The sequence below is a fragment of the Tursiops truncatus genome, chromosome 10 (assembly GCF_011762595.2).
Source record: "Tursiops truncatus isolate mTurTru1 chromosome 10, mTurTru1.mat.Y, whole genome shotgun sequence".
Classification (NCBI taxonomy): Eukaryota; Metazoa; Chordata; class Mammalia; order Artiodactyla; family Delphinidae; genus Tursiops; species Tursiops truncatus.
In genome coordinates, this window is record NC_047043.1 from 5,047,241 (window position 1) to 5,068,113 (window position 20,873).

General features: G+C 53.0%; 1 protein-coding gene across 20 annotated transcripts in view; it reads left to right on the forward strand.

The window, feature by feature from the left end:
- Positions 1 to 20,873, forward strand: part of RREB1 (ras responsive element binding protein 1) — a 180,350-nt gene that overhangs the window by 148,144 nt on the left and 11,333 nt on the right. For all 20 annotated transcript variants that reach the window (XM_073810293.1, XM_033863804.2, XM_033863810.2 and 17 more), the window contains 2 exons: positions 10,681 to 10,870; positions 11,921 to 14,813. In XM_073810293.1, the coding sequence (XP_073666394.1) occupies positions 10,681 to 10,870; positions 11,921 to 14,813 (3,083 nt within the window). The remainder of the gene's footprint in view (positions 1 to 10,680; positions 10,871 to 11,920; positions 14,814 to 20,873) is intronic.

Sequence of the window (20,873 nt, forward strand, 5' to 3'; positions counted from 1 at the left end):
GCAAAAGGAAGACACAGACCACTGTAGTGATTCTGGCTCCGAGTGTCGGGTTTGTTTTCGCCCTGGCGTGACCAGACCCGCGGTGATTTGGCCCTTCTGTCCAGCCCCCCAGACGGGAGAAGCGAGGCTTTCTGGGAGCTGGCACTTGGGACTGGAGGTGACAGAGTGTTCAGTGAGCAGGTGGATGCAGAGAGGACATCCCTGTGTGAGGGTGTCTGGGTGTTGAATATCGTGCCTGGTTATAAGAATAGAACAGGGTAACAGGCTGTCCGCTGCCCTGAGTAAAGTTAGCTGGGAGGGAAGTCCAGATCAGCAGCCACCCATGCAAACAGGAGGAGAGCCACGAGGGCCACCTTAAGTTTTCAAGTAGCCACATTCTAAAAAAGGAAGAAGAAAATAGCGAAATTGATCATGCTTTGCTGCAATTGATCATGCTTTGCTGGTATACTAATATATCCAAAATATAATGTCAGTACAGAAACCGTCAGTGATGTGATTTACATTCTCATTCTCATACAGTCTTTGCCATCTGGTGTGTGGGGCATGATCGCAGCCCACCATTTCAATTGGAAGAGGCACATTCCAATCCCCCAGCAGCCCATGTGTAGGTGCGAGCCTAGGACAAGCCCACCTGTAGCTGGGAGGGCTTTGTCTCAGACCCCGCCCCCCTCCCCATTTTGTGTCTGAATGACTAGTCTCTGGCTAATGGGGGCTGGGCTGGGGGGACCTCTGGGTAGTCACGGTGGCACTGTGACTGCAGCTGGGGGCGAAATTTGGCAAAAGTTATTGTATAATCTTATGTGGCTTCTTGATTAAAGGAGATTGGGTAATAAATAATTTTTAAATTAGTTCAGCTAAAATGTATCCGGCAAATGAATGAGTGCTTGTTGTGTGCCAGGCCCTTGACCAGACTTAAGAAAAAAGTGGTGACAGTGGAGACAGGGCCCCTCGAGGGCTGTCAGCAAAAGAGTAAGAGTGATTATAACAGAGTGAAGTGGGTCAGTTCAGGGCCAGACAGGCCAGCAGCCTGTTGTCCAAGCAGAGGGAGCCAGGGAGCCGGATAGGTTGGCAGAAAGCTTCCCACGGCCTTTTACATTGGGTGCTGGGGCGCTTGCCCGGGGCAGGCCCTCCTCAGTCCAGTCCAGTTACCGTTCCTAGTTGTCTGCGAGGAAAATGTTATGGTGATGCCCTTAAATCTACATGGGGCGTTGGAAGGTGGGGACCTGAGTGGGCTCTGCGAGTACGTGGCGGCACGGAGGGGAGGGCAGGTGCCCACAGGCATGGAGGGTGGGCTGCCAGAGGTGGGGAGAGTCGCCAGGACCTTCTTCTTCTGGATTCTCAAGTGTTCCAAGGAACGTTCGACTGCCTGCCCTGTGCCCCATCCCCCCTCTACACACTCCCATCACCTGCAGGGAGACCCTGAGACCGACTGACATGGCGCTGGTCCCACACTTGTTAAATGTCATCCTAAAAATAGGGATAGGGTATAACAAAATACTCTTCAGCATCTCGTATAAGAGCCTCAGGGGTCTGAGGCTCAGCCAGGTGGAGGGCAGATTTAAAACGATGCTGGGGGCTGAGGGAGGAGAAGATCCGCCCCCTAAGCTGGAGGCCTCTCTCAGGGCAGCCCCTCCGCGCCCTGCCCAGGGGCCTCTCAGCCACGTGGAGTGGGCACTGCCGCTGGCTTCTGGGCTCACCCCAGCCACCCGTTGAGCAGTCCCTGGACCTGCCCGGCTTCCCGCTGCGTTGCTTCGGTCGAACAGACCTAGCAGGGCGTCAGGACGCAGTGTGTGCAGCCCAGTGGATTCCTGGGCGTGGGGAGGGCAGGCTGCCCCTGACCAGGGCCCTCTCATAGGCCGTCACTGTTGCTCCCAGCAACTGGGAGAGATTAGTGCAGCTGTTGGCTGTCAGCTCTGCGGCTGGGAAGCGGGGGAGGGCAGGGAGGGTGGGCACCAGGGGAGAGGAGGGTCAGAACCGGGCGGGGCTCTGACGAGAAGCTGTTTGCACTCGCCCCTCTTGCCTCCATAGACAGAACAGAGAAAATGAAGCATGGAATCCCTTTAAAAAGGAATGTCAGTCCCTCGATAAAACACTGTAATGAGCAAGAAATTCAGTATCTCAAGGAAGCAGCCAGGGTGACTGCCGCTTTCTCAGCAAGGTATTTCCCAGGTTCTGATGACAGGGCCGGGCCTGCTGCTGCTCGGGGAGTGTTGGGAAGACTCCCAGTCGAGCCACTGTCCAGGGCCCAGGCATTAAGGATGTGACATGGGTTGTAGAAGGAGCTGGGACACCTGCAGTAACCATCCTCTGAACACACAGCGCAGCAGCTGCAGCAGAGGGGTGGTGAGGGTGCCGGCTGCAGCCTGACTGGGGCCTGGCATCTCCGTGACCTTGGGCTCAGTTTCCCCGTCTGGAAAATGGACTTAGGGGCTGTGTGAGGATGAAGGGAGCATCCACAGTCCCCAGACTGTAACAGACAATCAATGAACATTTACTTCTGATACTATTATTTAGAACATGTGTTGTTTTTAATATTTTAACCCTTGCGACACTTACAGTTATGGGTTGGTGTCGCTCTCTTGGAATCCCATTCCAGTAAAATAGAGAAGGAAGCACGTTCCGGGGCTTCTCCAGGTACCATTTCCTTGACAGAGAACATGAAAGCAGTTTGGCCTTTAGTCTTTATCGTTGTAAGTAGCCACTTTTATCTGATTTTGCTTTTGTAAAGATTGGGTAGCTGAATGGCTGTTTACATTTGGTTTGAGTCCTGCCTCCCAAATGTTGTGATCCAACTGTACAGAAACCCAGATGATTAGAAGCTTGAAAGGTCCTGATACCTTTAAATTATAGAACCGCACATCATTTCCCTTAGATTGTTGGGGAAACCTGAGATTCTAAAGAAATGTGTCTCCTGATGTTTGAAATTTGCCAAAGCAGTCTTTCAAAAATATGTTTAGCATAGTGAAAAAAAATTTTTTAACCCTTTCACGTGGCAGTGGGGGTCATCTGTCTGTCTGTCCCTTAACTGGGAGACATGATAGAACAATGTGGAAGTAAGGGGTCACCAGATGACACAGTATTACTGTAGCAAACCCTGGGAGGAGTTAGTCCCAGAATTGCTTAGCCACAAGGCTTAAAAATATATTTGTAAGCTCTCTGGTGGCCTCCTTCTCCATTTCTGTAGATGCTTTTGCTGGTGATTTTGCCTTCGCATTTACCTTGGTTTGACTCAGTCTTCTGTGTGTGTCTGTGCGTGTGCGTGCGCGCAAGCTCCCCTCCATTGTAGATCCTTCAGGAAGGTGAGTTGGGAAACCCACTCTGGTTAGTGGTTACACGTTCCTTGTTTCATGGCTGATGCCTTTAATTGTGAGAGTTAGTCCTGCTAAGTCACTGTCAGCCCTACTGTGAGCTGCTCTGTTGACAGCTTCTTCCTGTACCCCTACTTCCTGCACAGTGCCCACGCCATTATAGCATGGGTATCATTAGCACATTCTTACCCCAGCCCAGAATTCTGCAGTTTTCTTCTAAAAAGTAAATAAGAAGGAAGGCCGTGTGTTGTAAAGAACGGCTTCCGTGGTGCCCTGCCCCACTGGGTGTGCCGTGCTACGTGTCAGTCCTCGACTCAGTGACTCTAAGATCCTGACGTTTGTTTTTTTGAGACTAGTCGTGGATCTGGGCATGAACAAGAACCTCATTCATTTGCATTGAAGCCCTCTGAGAACTGAAAGGACAAAGCCCCAGCTAACAAAGGAGAGCACTTCCTGGACCTCCCGGAGCTGCCTGGCCCATCCCTGGCCTGAGCTGTGGCTGGCAGGGTAGCTTCAAGATCAGTGCAGTTTACCACTCTCATGGAAGTCAGCCTTCTCTGATCACGTTCACAGTGTGCTCTTCCCGGCGAGGCCAACGTCAAGGCCAGAGCCCGTGTGCTGAGAGACTGTGTGAGTTTGTTTGATTTCTGAAGGAGAGGACAGGACAGGCTACAGATCAAGCACATGGTGAAGGTGCTCTGGGATCACAGTGCCTCCCTCCAGCCCCAGCACTGGCAGCCCCCAGTCCTGCCATCTGTTCCTTTGTATACCGGGGGCCACAGTGGAAACTTGGCTCACTCCCCTGCCTGCTGCTGGGTTGGGGGGGGGGGCATCTCTCTCCCCTGGGACCCCCCCTCAGCCCCTCCTGTCTCTGCTTCACACCTCCCCAAGCCCCCTCAGTGACACTGCAGGTGCTGCCACGGCAGGCAGAGCAGATAAGCTGCAGACAGCTGCTTTTCCCCTCCGGTTCCAGAAGTTCCAACCCTGCACGGCCCCAAACGTCAGCTCTTCCCTTACCACCCACCCCGAGTAAACTGAAGTGCTGGAGCCCCTGCCTGGGGAATAGAGCCGCCCTGAGGGAGGTGGAACCCTGCAGTTAGGGGAGCAGGTCGCTCTCCCCGCATTCTGAACTAAACGTGCTTCCTTTCTCATAGAAGCATTTGCTAACACGTGCTGAGATTCAAGTGTTTTCTGGGTGAAGTGGGCTCTGGTGAACTGCCTTGGGTACAGAAACACTGTTTCTGTGATTAGAACGATTTGGGGCTCACATATAGGGGATCATCCTTCTGTAAGCCAAGGGCAGGCAGGATGTCCATATTGGCATTCATCCCTGCGTTTCGTAAGTAAGCTCACCTTTACTTAAATTGTCCTTGAGAGTTTTTTCAAATAATGAATTTTTGTTTTCTTCACGGTAATCTATTTGAGTATGTGATTTAAAAAGAAAAAAAGAAAGTTTTGTTCGTAGAAGAGTGGGTGGAATGTTATTAGCTTCTTTAAACCCTACAGCTAGATACACTTTCCCCCATTAAATGCATTTATCTTACTGACAGCAGAAGTTAGTTTCCATTTGGAAAAGTTACCCTCAGTTTGCAACTTAAGGCCATCTCCGTTGCCAGAAAATCCGAAAGCAGCCTCTCGGATCTGTAAAATTTCCCCCTGGCACGTCGTCAGAGCACTTGCAAAATGAAATCATCCTCTAGTCACTCTGCCGTGACTCTTAAGTCAGCTCCACTCCATCTAAATGTTTTACAGTGTGCCGTTCACGAGTTCCTGGCAGGGTTGAAAGCTCCCCCAAACCGGGGTCGAGGGGAAGAGTGGTAGGGACCACCTGATCAATGGCTGTGGCCTTAATGAAGGTGACAGACCGAAGCGAGTTAGCAGATAGCCCCAGCTCGGCAGCCAGCAGCATCACTTGCAGATTTGCAGTGACCTCCACTGGGCCTCAGGAGGAACCGAGTGTCTCTGCCTGACAAAGGCAATCTAAATGTCTCTGGGTGACTGTTTTCCACGATGGTTTCATTTAAAGTCTGTCCGCAGATAGAGGTCCAAGCGTGAGATGGGGGGCAGTGTTTTTTCCCACGAGGGTTCTTTCCTTCTTTTTAACCAGCTTCTTGATGTGCTTCTGATTTCAAGGCAGAGTTTAATTTTCTCTGCCACTTTTCAAGAAGTTTGTTTGTAAGATGAAAGTCTATATCCTTTCAGAAGTGAAATAGGAGCACCTTGATTGAAACCCTGTGGAAACAGAGGTGTGATGTGGCGGATGGAGGGCTCGTTCGCACGGCGTTAGGAGGCTCTTGGGTGCATGCGCGTGCAGGCTGTGGCTCCAGAAGGGAACGGGGGTGATGAGGAAGCAGGGGTGCAGCGCAGGCAGGACCAGGAGGAACACACGTCTCTCCAGTGAGTCTCCAGATTGAACGGCAGCCGTGGAGAAGTTCTGCTGTTCTGTGGAGTTCTCGAGAGCGAAAGGAGAGAACACATCCTTTGGAAATTAAAATTCCATTTTTTCTGCATTTTTGTGTCTGCTGTAATTGCCGGGAAATGGGTTATTCCTGATTTTTTTTTGGTACCTAGCGCTATAAAATAATGGTTGAATTTGGTCTAGGACCTTGTAGTTCTCCGAGCATTTGGTTACCTGTTACTCACAGTAACTCTAAAGATCCCCACACACAGATGAGAAAGAAAACGGAGACTCGTAGCAGAAAGGGAATGAGCTCGCCCAGCCTTGTCGCTTCAGTTGTTCATAACTTCGAGATCCTCTTGCTTGATTCTCTCTAATTTATTTTCCACACTTGTCTGATGTAAGAGGCACCTGGTGTGCTCGCACAAATACAGATTCCTGGGTTCCTCCTCCAGTTATTCTGATTCCAGTCCATCTGCAGTGGCCCCAGGAATCTGGTTTTTAACAAGGTCATGGGGGGATTCTTATCTCAGGCACGTTTGGGAAATTTTACACAGCAGGCAGCTGAAATACAGATGAAACAAGTTGTCCAAGGTCACACACTCTGACTCCCCATTCCCAGCTGGGACTCCCTGGTCCCTGCACCCATACTCCCACTGCTCCACACCTGCCTTCCTCGGAGGACACAGCCTGTGGTTGGTGCCAGGTAATTCTGCCACGTGTGTATGGAGCGCAAACTTGGTACCAGATACCAGAAATGGGAAGGGTTTGAAGGTGAATAAGAGAATGAAGGAGGAGATGGATATGTCTAGATAAATGATTGAAACTCAGCGTTACTGAAAATTCATGGCTACGATAGAAGGGCAGTAATCCTTATCGCCACCTTCCGAGACACTCTCCATTCCCTTGTACAACCCACGTGTGATGCCCTCATGTGGAATACTCATGGCCAGTAGACTCTGCACTGATGCCATAGTCTCAAAAGAGGAGGGTGTTCAGAAAGATCTCTGGGGCACAAAGGCAAAATAATGGGACTTTTCTTCACTCATCCTTTAAAATTCTCTGTTTTTATATTTTATAGTGTACCTGGTACATTATATATGTGTGCGTATAAATACATAAAGGTACGTAACACACACATTTCACCAACAGCAAGCCGAGGCGGGGTAAATGCTCAAAAACGTTTTAACTCTAAAGTTAGAAGCTCAAGGTTAAAAGCTCAAGAAGCGTGCAGCCCCCTGCTCAGGCGCACCTGCCCACCTTCTGCAGCTGACACGCAGGCTGCCGAGGGTCAGCGTGATTTCTCCCCAACCTGTTTGTGTCAGTAATACTTACAATTATTTGCTGTAATTTAATTAAATTTTCTGTAAGCCAGCGAAATATTGGTTGTTTTTTTTTAAAGAATAGTCTGTGAAAACTGAGTTGGGCATACTTGCACATAATCCAGATTGGACAGGTTTTTTTGTTGCTGTTGTTTGTTTGTTTGTTTTGCTGTCAAATGTAGGGTGGGCAAGACAGCTGTGAACAGTTGAAGAAACCATCATAAGAACCTAGGATGCTGCTTTAGTTTGGTTTGCAAAAATCTAAGTTCTTGCTCTACCTGAAAGCATGTAAAACCAGAAATCAAAGATGCTGTGTTACGAGTGTGACTCACACAGTGATGACGACATGGAGCTTCACTCAGTGGAACTAGACTCAAGCCTAAGTCCTTGGCCCCCATAAAAATGGGCGAGTTGAATGTGCAGTGGAGTCTCGTTACCCAGTAGGTACGTTCCGTGAAGTCCCCACAGACAGAGAGTTAGTGGGCACTGAACCATTGTTCCTGGAGGAAACAGAGGGTTAGTTTCCTGCAAGCCTCTGGTCACATTTTCATGAACTAATTGATACATAACCTTGTTTTATTAAGTGTGTTTCTGTTTAAAGACACTCTGTGTAGTATATACTGTTGACTCATCAACACTGAACTCACAGCCGACAGCACTCCAGCTCACGCCTGAACGGAGCTCATCTAACACGCGTGTTTTCTCTGCAAAGCACGTCACAGCCTTCTTGCTCTTGGCGACACAGGGTGGCACTTCAGCATTACACTTGGGGACCATTTTATTTTTAAAATTTATTTATTTTATTTATTTATTTTTGGCTGCGTTGGGTCTTCGCTGCTGTGCGGGCTTTTCTCTAGTGGCAGGGAGCGGGAGCTACTCTTCATTGCGGTGCGTGCAGGCTTCTCACTGTGATGGCTTCTCTTGTTGTGGAGCACGGGCTCTAGGCGCGCGGGCTTCAGTAGTTGTGGCGCACGGGCTTAGCTGCTCCGCCGCATGTGGGATCTTTCCAATCCAGGGATCGAACCCGTGTCCCCTGCATTGGCAGGCGGATTCTTAACCACTGCATCACCAGGGAAGCCCTTGGGGACCATTTCAAATAGCAGACTCATCAAGAAGAAGCACTAAAATGCTAGAAATGTGGCAGCACTAAAGAGACAGCGGAAAGGACACTTGTTTACAGTAGGAGCTTACATGAGAGGGCAGAGCGTCTCCTTGTCCAGCCCCAGCAGGGAACGTGTGCATCAGGCAACTCAGATTCTTCCCACTCTGTTCTCTGTTGCGTTGCCTGTCCAAGAACACACCGCAAATACTGACTTGGGTTTACAAATAAATTTTGGCAAGTAGGCAAATTCACAAACACAGACTCTGCAAATAATGAGGATCAACTGAATATGTTTTAGGTTGAGTAAAATATTAAATGTGCGTGAATTTTTGTTTTTAATGAGGGGCCCCCCCACCCCACCCCTTTACCCAACTTTGATGAACGACCCTTTCTCTGCCAGACGGAGTGAGCCCTGCTGTCTTCTGAGGGTGAGCGAGAACCAGGCCTCTGCTTCCATTGTGATGGGATGGTCACACACTGGCTGGGTTGCTAGGATGAATTGAGCTTAAGTATTTGTTGCAATGTCCCAACGCTGGTAAAAATTAATTATAAACACTTTGCAAATATTCTACACAAAATATATGTCGTCAGTGCTAATTGTTAACTCAGGAAGAGTGAGTCATCATGGACGTCAGGTGGAAAATGCCTGAGGGCCCACTGGGTGGCAGCTCCCCGCTGCCTTTGCACTTGTCCTTTCTTTCTTAACTTCCTCTCAGTCTCACCTTTCAGGGAAGGCACAGACCAGCTTCCAGACAGTTCCCTGAACTTCACCTGCTTGTGGCCCAGACAGGACAGAGGGGAAGAGGAAGAGGTGCAGGGAGAGAAAATCTGAACAGTGCAAGGGATTGCGGGAAGCAGGGCCGGGGAGAGATGGAAGCTGCGCTGTGCAGGCCCACCGCGTGAGAACTTTCCATACCTATAGGCGTCTGGGTTCTCTGCGGCCATCCCTGCCCAGAGCCTTTATCACAGTTGGTGAGCTTAACCAGAAGTCCCTCAAAAGGGGTTTGGGTTTTGAGTGGCTCGTGGGAACCCAGCATGCTAAATTTAATTGAATGATGACAGGAATCTCGGTGGCGAGATGCGGGCGCGTCAGCGGGGGGTGGGGGGGTGTCGAGGAGGTGGGGACACAGGAGCACGCTGCTGTGCCAGCCACGGCCCAGCACAGGGAGCGGGGCTGCACATACTTGGCACTGGTCTTTCGGCGCTACACGTGAAGCCCAGCTGCTTCATGGGTGATGCCGTTATCTCTTTGATTTCTAGAGAAGAATTTCAAGGCAAAAAAAGTTTCCATTAAGGTGTGTGCAGTGTAAGCTCAATCAGGTCTCTGTACCCCTCTGTGCCCCAGATTCCTTCTCTGTGAGACAGGGATAAGACCTGCCGTAGAGCTTTTGTGAGGGGCAGATGTGTTTGTATGTGTAAAGTAGTTGGAAAGAGGCGCTGTCCAGTGGGATTTCCTGCGATCCTGGAAATGCGCCAGGCCTGCACTGCTTGTCGCGGCTGAGCCCGTGAGACGGGGCTCCTGTGACTAAGGACATTTTAATTCGTTTAAATAGGACTTTCACGGCCGCTGTATTCAGTGCAGGTCTAAAGGATGTGGGTGATGTCCTAATGTTTGTTGGGTTTTAAGATGGCTCTCAGTGAAGACCTAGAAGGCGGCACTGGTGTGAAACATGGAGAAAACGGAGCCACCGTTAGAAAGTGGTGTTTGTTACACGTCCATGTGGCCCAGGACGGGTCAGGTGTATGCAGTCATCTCTGAAGTGAAGCGTGATAGTCTTTCATCTTTCTGTGGACCGCATTGGAAAGAGTCTTTCTAGGACAGGGAGATGGCTTCATGGTAGGTGAGGGTGGGAGTATGAACAGGGCTCACATTGTCTTTGCTTCTTCCTGGCTGTGTGGCCTCCACCACGCTGCTGAACATTTTCGAGCCTCGGTGTTTTCCTCTGGAAGATGAAGATGAGAATGCCCACCCACCTGCCAGGTCGTGCGCTACCCCCGTGGGGTGCCCTCGCACCTAGCGTGGGCTCAGCATTCGGGAGCTATGGTTATTTCTTAGATAGATGGTAACAATAGCAGAATTGAATACATAATCGCTGTCATGTGCTACCAGTTCAGTTGGAGGATTTGATTATCATTTTATCCCAGTCACATATCAGGGATGCTGGCGTGACTGCTCCAGCTGCTGTGGAAGTTTGTGCTTTGGGGCTTCTAAATGTTTTTGATAATCCGAATCCATGGAGCTGGGGGAGGGAAGTGTTCGCTCCACATCGTGTAACGCAGGTAAGAGCAAGTGGCCTCAGGTCCCACGTCTCTGCTCTGTTCACACTTGTGCCGTCTGCAAAGACTGGGTATCCAGAGGCTGCTAGGACATAAATTTTTTCTTAAAGGGAGAGTCTTTTGTTGCTCACCATGAGGTGGCTGGCTTCTTGATGTCACATGCTTTTTATTTTGCTCCACTGAAATGAAGCAACAGAAAACACAATACGGCTAACGGACAGGTGGATGCCCCGGCATGGCCGCCTCCTTACGTCCTGTGTCTTCTTCCCGCAGATGTGACATTTGCTGCGTCACCTTCCGCACACACCGAGGACTGCTGCGCCACAACGCACTGGTCCACAAGCAGCTTCCCAGGGACGCAGTGGGAAGGCCCTTCATCCAGAACAACCCCTCCATCCCTGCCGGCTTCCACGACTTAGGCTTCACCGACTTCTCCTGTAGGAGGTTTCCTCGCATTTCTCAGGTATTCCGATTGGCCCATGACTGGCAGCCACCTCCATGGCCCACACAGCTGGACTGAATTTCCTCACCTGAGGCTTCCTTTCCTTAAAATGCTGTCATTTGGTTTTTTTCTGTTTAATAGTACCTTTCTCTTGAAATTCAGCTTGGCCCTTCCCATTTCATTGAGTTGTTGAGTTGACGAGGGTTGGCGGCCTTTTATCTTGTGTGCTGAATTTCATGTTAACTGGCGTATGAGTGTAGCTCATCGGTACTTTGCCCATTTGGGGGCATTTGGGTTTAAAGTTGTGAATTGTTCACTACCCCACACAGCCCTAGGTGAATTGAATTTGTATTTTTTAAGTATTTCTTTAATATCGATATCACAGCTAAATATTTCTAGTGTTGTAGCTTCTATTCAAATATTTTGGGTCAGTGTTAGCCTGAGCTGTATTTGTGCTCTGCTTATAAAACACCTGCTAAAACTACTTTGGAACCCATTTTTTTTCCAATTTAAAAAAATTGAGGTAGACGATATCAACAGTGAAATTTTTCCATCACAGCAGCCCCAGACTCAGTGACTTATTCCACGTGTACATGACCATGTGCATACGTCCATGTGTGCACATGCATATGTCCATGTGTGTACGTACCCACGTGTGCACGCTCATGTAGCCCCCTCCCCCATGGTGCCCCTTCCCAGGCAGCCTCCTCCCCCACAGTCACAGAGAAAGCCAGTTCTTCACTGATGGTGGTAGTTGCCGTCAGTTAGGCTTGCAAGGCCCCCATTTTTAAAGAGAGAATTCATCCTACCTCTGTGGTGTTATTACTTAACCGTACTTCAGTTCTGATCTGCCAAGACACCCTGGGGATCGGCGTCATTCATCGAGCAGAAAGGATTCGTAAGATGCTTAGTTGGTTTCCTTACTCGGTCCGGGAGTTAGGGAGCAGGGGAAGGTGGGCACCCTACGTGCCGTGGAGAAGGGCCGGATGCCGGGGCAGCTGCGCAGCTTGGCGATCATTTCTAAATGCTCCTTTCTGTTCCCCTGCTTTCGCCCGCCCGGCTTCCGTGCAGGCCTGGTGTGAAACGAACCTGCGCAGGTGCATCAGTGAGCAGCACCGCTTCGTCTGCGACACGTGTGACAAGGCCTTCCCCATGCTCTCCTCGCTCACCCTGCACAAGCAGACCCATGTAACTGCCGACCAGGGACGGGAACAGCTGCAGTCCAGGGCCCTGCCTGGCGACGCCCCCGACCAGAAGGTCTTCCTGGCCATGCTGGGCCTGCAGCATATCGAAGACGCCAGGCCTGCACTGGCCGAGGAGCCGCTGCCGGATGACAACCAAGCAATACAGCTCCAGGCACTCAAGTGTCAGCTACCTCAGGACCCTGGCTGCACCAACTTGCTGAGTCTGTCTCCTTTCGAAGCTGCTTCCCTGGGCGGGTCTCTTACCGTCCTTCCGGCCACCAAGGAGAGCATGAAGCATCTGTCCCTGCAGCCCTTCCAGAAGGGCTTCATCATCCAGCCTGACAGCAGTATTGTGGTCAAGCCCATCTCTGGGGAGTCAGCCATCGAGCTGGCAGACATCCAGCAGATCCTGAAGATGGCAGCCTCGGCCCCCCCTCAGATCAGTCTTCCGCCTCTGTCCAAGGCCCCCGCTGCCCCTCTACAGGCCATTTTCAAACACATGCCCCCTTTGAAGCCAAAGCCCCTGGTCACACCACGGACGGTGGTGGCCACCTCCACGCCTCCACCCCTCGTCAACGCGCAGCAGGCCTCCCCGGGCTGCATCAGCCCCAGCCTGCCCCCGCCGCCGCTGAAGCTCCTCAGGGGCTCCGTGGAGGCGGCCTCCGACGCCCACCTGCTGCAGTCCCAGTCGGGGGCGCAGCCAAACACAGCCGCACAGCTCTTCCTGCAGCAGCCGCGCCTCGAGCTGCCGGGCCAGGCCGAGATGAAGACGCAGCTGGAGCAGGACAGCATCATCGAGGCCCTCCTACCCCTGAGCATGGAGGCCAAGATTAAGCAGGAGATCACGGAGGGGGACCTCAAGGCCATCATGACGGCCCCCAGCGGCAAGAAGACGCCGGCCATGCGCAAGGTGCTCTACCCCTGCCGCTTCTGCAACCAGGTGTTTGCCTTCTCGGGGGTGCTGCGCGCGCACGTGCGCTCCCACCTGGGCATCTCGCCCTATCAGTGCAACATCTGCGACTACATCGCCGCCGACAAGGCCGCGCTCATCCGCCACCTGCGCACACATAGCGGCGAGCGGCCCTACATCTGCAAGATCTGCCATTACCCCTTCACGGTCAAGGCCAACTGCGAGCGGCACCTACGCAAGAAGCACCTCAAGGCCACACGCAAGGACATCGAGAAGAACATCGAGTACGTGACCAGCAGCGCGGCCGAGATGGTGGACGCCTTCTGCTCCCCAGACACGGTGTGCCGGCTGTGCGGCGAGGACCTCAAGCACCACCGTGCCCTCCGCATCCACATGCGCGCGCACTGCGGCCGCGGCCTGGGCGGCTGCCCCAAGGCCCGCAAGCCCTTCGAGTGCAAGGAGTGCAGCGCCGCCTTCTCGGCCAAGCGCAACTGCATCCACCACGTCCTCAAACAGCACCTGCACGTGCCCGAGCGTGACATCGAGAGCTACGTCCTGGCGGCTGACGGCCTGGGCCCCGCCGACGCGCCCACCGAGGCCCCGGGCAGGGTGGAGGAGGGCGGCGCCGCCCTGGGTGAGCGCAAGCCCCTGGCCGCCTTCCTGGAGCCCCAGAACGGCTTTCGTCACGGGGCCCCCGCCCAGCCGCTGCCCCCGCACGTCGCAGTCAAAGTGGAGCCCGCCAGCAACTTCGCAGGGGACTTCAACGAGCCCTTGGACTTCTCCCAGAAGGGCCTGGCCCTGGTCCAAGTGAAGCAGGAGAACTCGGCCTCCTTCCTGAGCCCTTCCGCCTCGGCCCCATACGACTGCTCCATGGAGCCCATCGATCTGTCCATCCCCAAGAACTTCAGGAGAGGAGACGAGGACGCGGCCGCTCCCGGGGAAGCCAAGAAGCCTGAGCAGGAGCCCGCGAGCAATGAGCAGGCCTCTCCCTGTCCACCAGCCTGCCCCACCCTGCCGGTGACCTTGGGCCCCAGCGGGGTCCTGGAAAAGCCCGTGGCCCCTGTAGCGGCGGCCTCTGCCGCCAGCACTCCGGAAGCCCCGGCTCCGCCCCTGCAGGGCTCCGTTCAACTCGCTGTGCCCATCTACTCCTCAGCCCTGGTCAACAGCTCCCCGCTATTGGGCAACTCCACCCTCGTAAGCAGCCCAGCCTTGCTGCGGCCGCTGCGCCCCAAGCCCCCCCTGCTTTTGCCAAAGCCCCCCGTGACAGAGGAGCTGCCCCCGCTGGCCTCCATTGCCCAGATCATCTCATCCGTGTCCTCGGCCCCCACCTTGCTGAAAACCAAGGTGGCTGACCCGGGGCCCGCGAGCGCTGGCAGTAACGCTGCAGCTGCAGATGTTGTAGGGGGCGCCGTCTCCAAAGCCACCACCGATGTCGCCAGCAGGAAAGGATCCAGTGACTCCCCCCCTGCTGCCACCAGCCCAGAGGCAGCCTCGCCCACTGAGCAGGGACCAGCTGGCTTGTCAAAGAAGAGGGGCCGGAAAAAGGGGACGAGGAGCCGGCTGCGCACCAGCGGCGGGGTGGACCTGGACTCCAGTGGGGAGTTCGCCAGCATCGAGAAGATGCTGGCTACGACGGACACCAACAAGTTCAGTCCGTTCCTGCAGAGCGCGGAGGACGACGCTCAGGACGAGGTGGCCGCAGACCACAGCGGGCCCAGCGACGACGAGCAGGGCAGCCCCCCGGAGGACAGGCTGCTGAGGGCGAAGCGCAGCTCCTATGCCAGCTGCCTGCAGAGGATCAGCTGCCCCCACTGCCCCCGGGTCTTCCCCTGGGCCAGCTCCCTGCAGAGGCACATGCTCACGCACACTGGTAAGAGGGCCGGGCAGGCTGTGGCCCAGCCGCTGGGCTGAGGGGCGGCGACGGGTGGGGTCGAAGGAGGGACCCTCTTCCCGCCTCCCCATTCCTAGCTTCTCTTCTTCCTCAGTCTCAGAAGCAGGGGCTTGCCTGATGGGGCCGAGAGTTTTTCCCTGTGTGCTCGTGTAACCAGAATGGCCTGTTTCCGTTGGCTGGGCCTCCGAGGGCTGCTGGTGAAGGGAAGGGTCAGGCAGGGTGTTTTTAGGTGAGATGGTCTTGGGCCATCACATCCCTCACGTGGTCGAGGCATTATCTGCTTGGTTATGCACAGGAGGCAGCTAGGGGAACAGGGACTTGGGCAGAAGAATTTGCATTCAAGGCAGCTTTTAAAATGGCAGACCTTCTGTGAAGTTCTTTTGACTGCTGTGTGTTCATAAAGGGAAATACTGCAAATTTTGCAGCTACCTTTCAGTTCACTAAGGCGATTACCTCTTCCCCTGTTCATTGTGAGCGTCAGTGACAGAGTAGCTTTAGAATTTAAAAAATTTTTTATCTATACTAAAGTTGTTGGCTGTTGCAGAGAGAAACACGCAATTAAAATATTATTCTAAGTAACAGACTTAAGTTGCCAAAAAGATATCCCAAAAGTATTTTTCAAATGTTGTCGTGCATTGATTTTTAAAGAGAAATTTGAGATAAGAAATACACTTTAAATAATTTTATACCAGGGAGTTAGTAGTCAGATGACCCTACAACTTAGGGTCATCTTAAGATCATCTTAATTATGAGTTACTGAATATTCAAGCTGAGTATTCAGAATTTACATCTTTGAACTAAGGACAGATTGGGTGAGATCCTTAGCCTTTTGGAGATCACCACCCAAATATTAATTGATAGGACCTAAAACAGAATAAAGAATTGTATGGTATGGGATTGCCCGATAAAATACAGGATGCCAGTTAAATTTTGAATTTCAAATAAGCAACAAATAATGTTTAGTATAAATATCTTCCGTGCACTATGTGGGATATACTAAAAACTTATTTGTTGTGTATCTGCTACTCAGATTTCAGCTGGGCGTCCTGTATTTTGAGTCGCTAAATCTGGCAACCCCCGGTAGTGCAGAGGCTCATGACGGTGTGGAGAGGGGAAGATGGCAGGGGCTGGGTGGGAGCCACGCTCTGTACCCAGGTAGAAAGGCTTCACGCAGGGTGGATCCTCCGTGGAAGGCTGTTTCTCCTAACAAGTTGGGACATCGGGAGGGGATGGCAGAGCTGTCCTGGGCAATGAGAGTGCAGAGGAGACGGGCAGGGCAGGGCAGGGCAGGGGAGGGTACGCTGCAGGGTCTGTCTGAGGCTGGCTGCCACGTGGGCACGGCGTCTCTTTCCGGCGTGGTGGGACCTCAAACCCAGGCATCAGTTAGGAGTGTCTGTCCACGGAGGACTCAAATAACAGGAACCAGAATTCCTAGATTTGTAGAGTCTGTGCTGCGTTTTCAGGCTGTCATTTTCTCTCCGTTTGAAATCATTTAAGCCTGACAAAGTAAGGGAACAGTTCTAAGGAAGAAAGCAGTTCAGAAAGAAGATGCTTCTTAGAGAGAAGGTGCCCTGCACAGCAGTCTCTCTTGCCGCCCTTTTTGTGGCAGCTGTCTGTCTCCTGCAGAGTCTCTGGAGAAGTGAGTATTCCCGTTGCCGCTTTTGAGCAAGCAGGCGGTCTGGGCGTGATGAGGAGCGCTCCCCTGCCAGCACCGCCTCCCCACCTCTGCTCCAGCCGGGAGCCCTGTGCTGGGCGGGTGCCACTGTCCTCTTCCCTGCACGCCAGCGGCCTCCCTGAGAGGACTGAGCAGCCCGTACGTGCGCTCAAGGGTCGCGCCGTGTCTTTGCAGGTGCCCGATAGAAGCTCCTTTTGAACGCCGAAGCGACCTCGTTGGTTTAAAATTTGGTGGCGTCGGAACGGAGCAGAGGAGATGGGAGTTAGTCTGAGACGGGGGCGGGGGGAGGGCGGGGGCAGGTGTAGGTGTGAACATGTTCTGCCGCTTCTCCCCCCACAGTCACTGTCCCCTGATGGCCGTGTCTGCTTCCACCCCGTCCCTCACATCATGTGTTCCTGCCATGGCGTTGCGGGCTTTTTTTCTTGAGGGGCGCATTCGGGCGGGTAGAGAACCCTTCCAGAGCTAGTATTGGTGACCGGGCCACGAGGGCCATGTCGTCCCCATCTTGCCATGATGCAATTGAAGTTTAGGGAGGCTTGAGTAATTTGCCTGCAGGCATTCGGGGGACGCGCAGTAGTGCTGGGGGTGGGAGCCAGGGTCAGGTTCCATCTGAGGATGCAGGGGGCGTGCCTCTTCTTCCCCCCTGTATCCTGACACGTGCGAACGCAGAAGATTGGGAAGTGGTTTGAGACAAGGTGGAACACGGCTGTGGACCACGAGCTGTTGACCAGAGACTTTGTGACCGTGGGATGGTGCTAACCACACGCTTAGACCTGGACGAACGCTGGCGCCCATAGGGCTCAGTTAACTTCCTTTGCCCTTTCACAGCCTCAGCTTCCAGCAACAATCTCAGCATTAGCTCCATTTAGTAATTTTATACAGCCCTCGGCTATGTCTGGTACAGTGCTGGAGCTGGACGGAGCCTGAGAAATCATGTGACCTGCCCAGCCTTCCTGCACGCTGAGGTTTTCCCGGTAGACGGCTCTGCTGTGGGATCTCCAAGTGCCCGGCTCGTGGCTTCCTATGAGGTGCTCCCTCCGTAATGCTGAAATTAGACTGAGGCTCACATGTAACAGAAACTAAACATGGACTCTGAAATGACCCTGTAAAACCTCGTCACACAGGGCAGAGGCTTGGGGGCCGGGGTGGCAGTGTTAAGCTCTAGCTGCATTCCAGCCGGAAGCTGTTGAGTGGCGTCCAGTTTTAAACTGGCTTGAAGCAAACTGTGCATCTTGAGGGTCGGCCTCTTCCCAGCCTCTTAGCGCATGCAAAGAATTCTAGCATCTTTACGTCGTCTCACAGACATGTTTCCAGTGCACCCCGCCCCCTAAATGGGCAGCATTAAGTAGCCCAGGTGTTAAGTGCCCAGCCGGGGGTTCACTGTTGCTCAGGCAAGGGGCACGTGGTTTCAGCCCTTTCTCTGCGTGGCTCAGGTTCTAGGAATCATGTCTTAGGAGGAAGCTGGCGTCTGCTGGCGAACTTCGTGAGATCCTGGCGTGATCTCCACACACAGCTGAGTTTCCTCCTTCCCCTCGTCCGCTAGCCCATGGCATCCTGTGGAGGAGGACCGTCCTGGCTCCTTCCCTTCTCAGCCTGAACAGTGCTGCCTCTTTAGGAGAAGACGGCTCACTCTTCCCGCCTTTCCCCCTCGTGAGCGTCCCGTGTGTTTTGAGGCCACAAGTAGAGGAGAGAGTGCCAGGAAACGGCCCATTTCAGCCCCTTCCTCACCTTCCTCCGCGTGGAACGGAGGGGTCGGCACCTGTGGTGCTGAGGTGCCCTCCCGCTCTGACATCCGTGGCCCCCTGCCTTGCTCACTCTCTCATGGTTGAGGGCTTCGCTGCCCTTTTCTGCCAGCCTGGGGCCCTCCCCACCCACCTCTCCCACCCGCTGTTCACAGGCAACCAGCGGCGGAGCTGAGACCAATGAGATGTACACACCTCAGTGTGGAAGCACTGACACCAGCCGTGTTTGGCTGCTTCCAACTTTCTTAAGGGGCAGCTCTGAATGCGTTTACCTGGCCGGCCCTGCATCTGCCACATCCTGAAAGAAAGACAGACAGACAGACAGAGAGAGGCCTGTGCCCCGGGTGGGGGCGGGCGGCGGGGTACGGAGAGGCGTCTGAGGGTGTGAGGCCGGGCCATTGGACTTGCTCTGGTTGTTCGTCCTTTATTCCTTCCTGCCCAGTGCCTGCCAGACGGCATCGTCTCCTGAAGAATTTCTTTCTTCGTTTCTTGACTGTTCTGTGAGAGTGAAAACTACTGGCTGACATCGCAGGGTGGGGCGGAAGGACGTCACGGGCCTTTGGGTGCAGAGGTGCTCCTTGTGCTCACAGGTGCGTTTAGAAACACCGCTGCTGGAACAGTCTTCTGTGGCTGCTACCAAATGAATAAAATCATTGGATACTTTCCACGTAGATTACGAGTCAGCAAGGTTTTTCTGAAACCTGTATGATCATAAAATAGTCAAAGCGCTCTTGTTTTCCTCTGTCCATGCAGTCTGGAGAGCACACTGCTATGTAAAATGTGCGACTTATGCAGTGAAATGGGAACTTTTAAAGACTGCTGTTAGTTGTCACTTCGGGAATCTTCCTAACTGGATACAGTACTTTTAGGTCATTGAATCGTTTTCTACATTTAACCTTAACATGACTCCTCATCGTCATGAGACATCAGCCTGGCTATTCAAACCAGCTGTACAAGTGACGCATTTACCAGTGTGAAAGTTACAGAGCAAATCATGTAAGAGGAAGAAGCAAGAAACTAACTGCTTTATTTGAAATCAAGAGCCAGATCACAGTTCATAGTCACAGCTTCTGACTTGTTTTCTTCTCGAGCCTGGTTCTCTTGTTTTCCAAACTGGCCTGACTCAGGGAAGCTGTGATGTTGCCTTTTGACAGTGAAATATTAAAGGAAAAGTATTTTCTTCTTACTTAACACAGCCTGAATAATTATTAAACATCATGTTCAACTTTTAGTGAAAAGCGAGAAGGGTGCACAAAAAAAGCATTAAAATACTTCACAACTAGTCTTCACGCAAAAAGCGTGATTTTTTTTTTTTTTTTAATGTGAGCATTTTTATAAATTTAGTGCAAAACACCTACAAGCTTTGTGGAGCACTCGGGCTCTCCATTTCATCCTCTCAGGCCCAAGTGGAGCTCCTTAGAGGTGCACGGGTCCAGTTTCTGAGTGTCTGATTCCACCTTCCCAGGCTTCTAATTCCGTGGTGTTTGATGGTTCTAGGCATCTGTGTTCGTAAAAACCCTACCAGTGATTTGGAACCATGGCTCAGGTGGAGGTGGACGTCCCCTTTCTTTGGTTACTGCTGATGCTCATACTTGGAGTGTGGGGATTCGGGGTCACACGCGGTGTGCTCCGTGCAAATGGCGCCCCAGAGTTGTGCGGCTGGCAGTGCCAGTCCTTCCTGTCCTGAGAACTCGGGGCTCCAGGCCCACGCTGTTCATTCCCTGGGTGCCTGGACTTGTGCGCCTGCACTGGTTCTGGGGTCCATTAATGCTCATCTAAACCTAAATGGAAGGCTGAAGCCCAGCCCCACCCTCTCTTAGTGTTTCCAGGGAACCGCGCTGATTGACTTGCCTGACATGTCTTGATGTGTGTGTGATCGTGGCAGCCTTGGGGTTATGAGACAGCCGTGCTGGCTGCAGCTCTATGAGTCCTGTTTGTCGGTGCACGAAACCTTTTCCCTGTAAAATCAGAAACCAGAACCTTGGAATGTGGCACTTGGGGGGAAACCAGAAGAACCCAGTGATGCAGTAGCTGATAACCACACCTCCTCTGTCCTGGTGCCCGCCCACTCCCTTCCCTGGTCCCTCCTCTTTCCTTCTCTTTGTCCTCGTGGTCTGCCCTGGCTTCGCCCCCTCGTCCGTCCATGCAGACACAGGACCAGGTACTGAGGAGCCTGCAAAAGGAATCGAAATGGAAGAAGGGGAGAGTAGGCCGGTCGAAGCAGATGATGGCCGGGGAGGGACAGGCAGCTGGCCTACTTGTGGGGCTGGTGGGGTTAGGGGCCGCTCAGTGACTCAGCTTCACACGCGGGCTGCTGAGTGGAGCACGCGGCTCTGATCAGACTCGGGACCTTGGTCCCTGATGCACCACCAGCAAGAGCTTAGAGCAAGGGGGACAGAGAACCCTCGTGCACCAAGCCGACCTCCCCTGTCTTGCCAGCTAGGACCACGGTGACCTTGGGCAGAGGTCAGACAGGAGGCATCCCGGCAAGTCAGAACTCAGCACTTGCAGTCCAGGTGGGAGGGCCGGACCCCAGAGACATCCAGAGGGTTCAGGATTCCTCCAGGAGGCCCCGGGCGTTGCCCTTCATCCCATTCGATTCCCCACGTCCACGGTACTTGC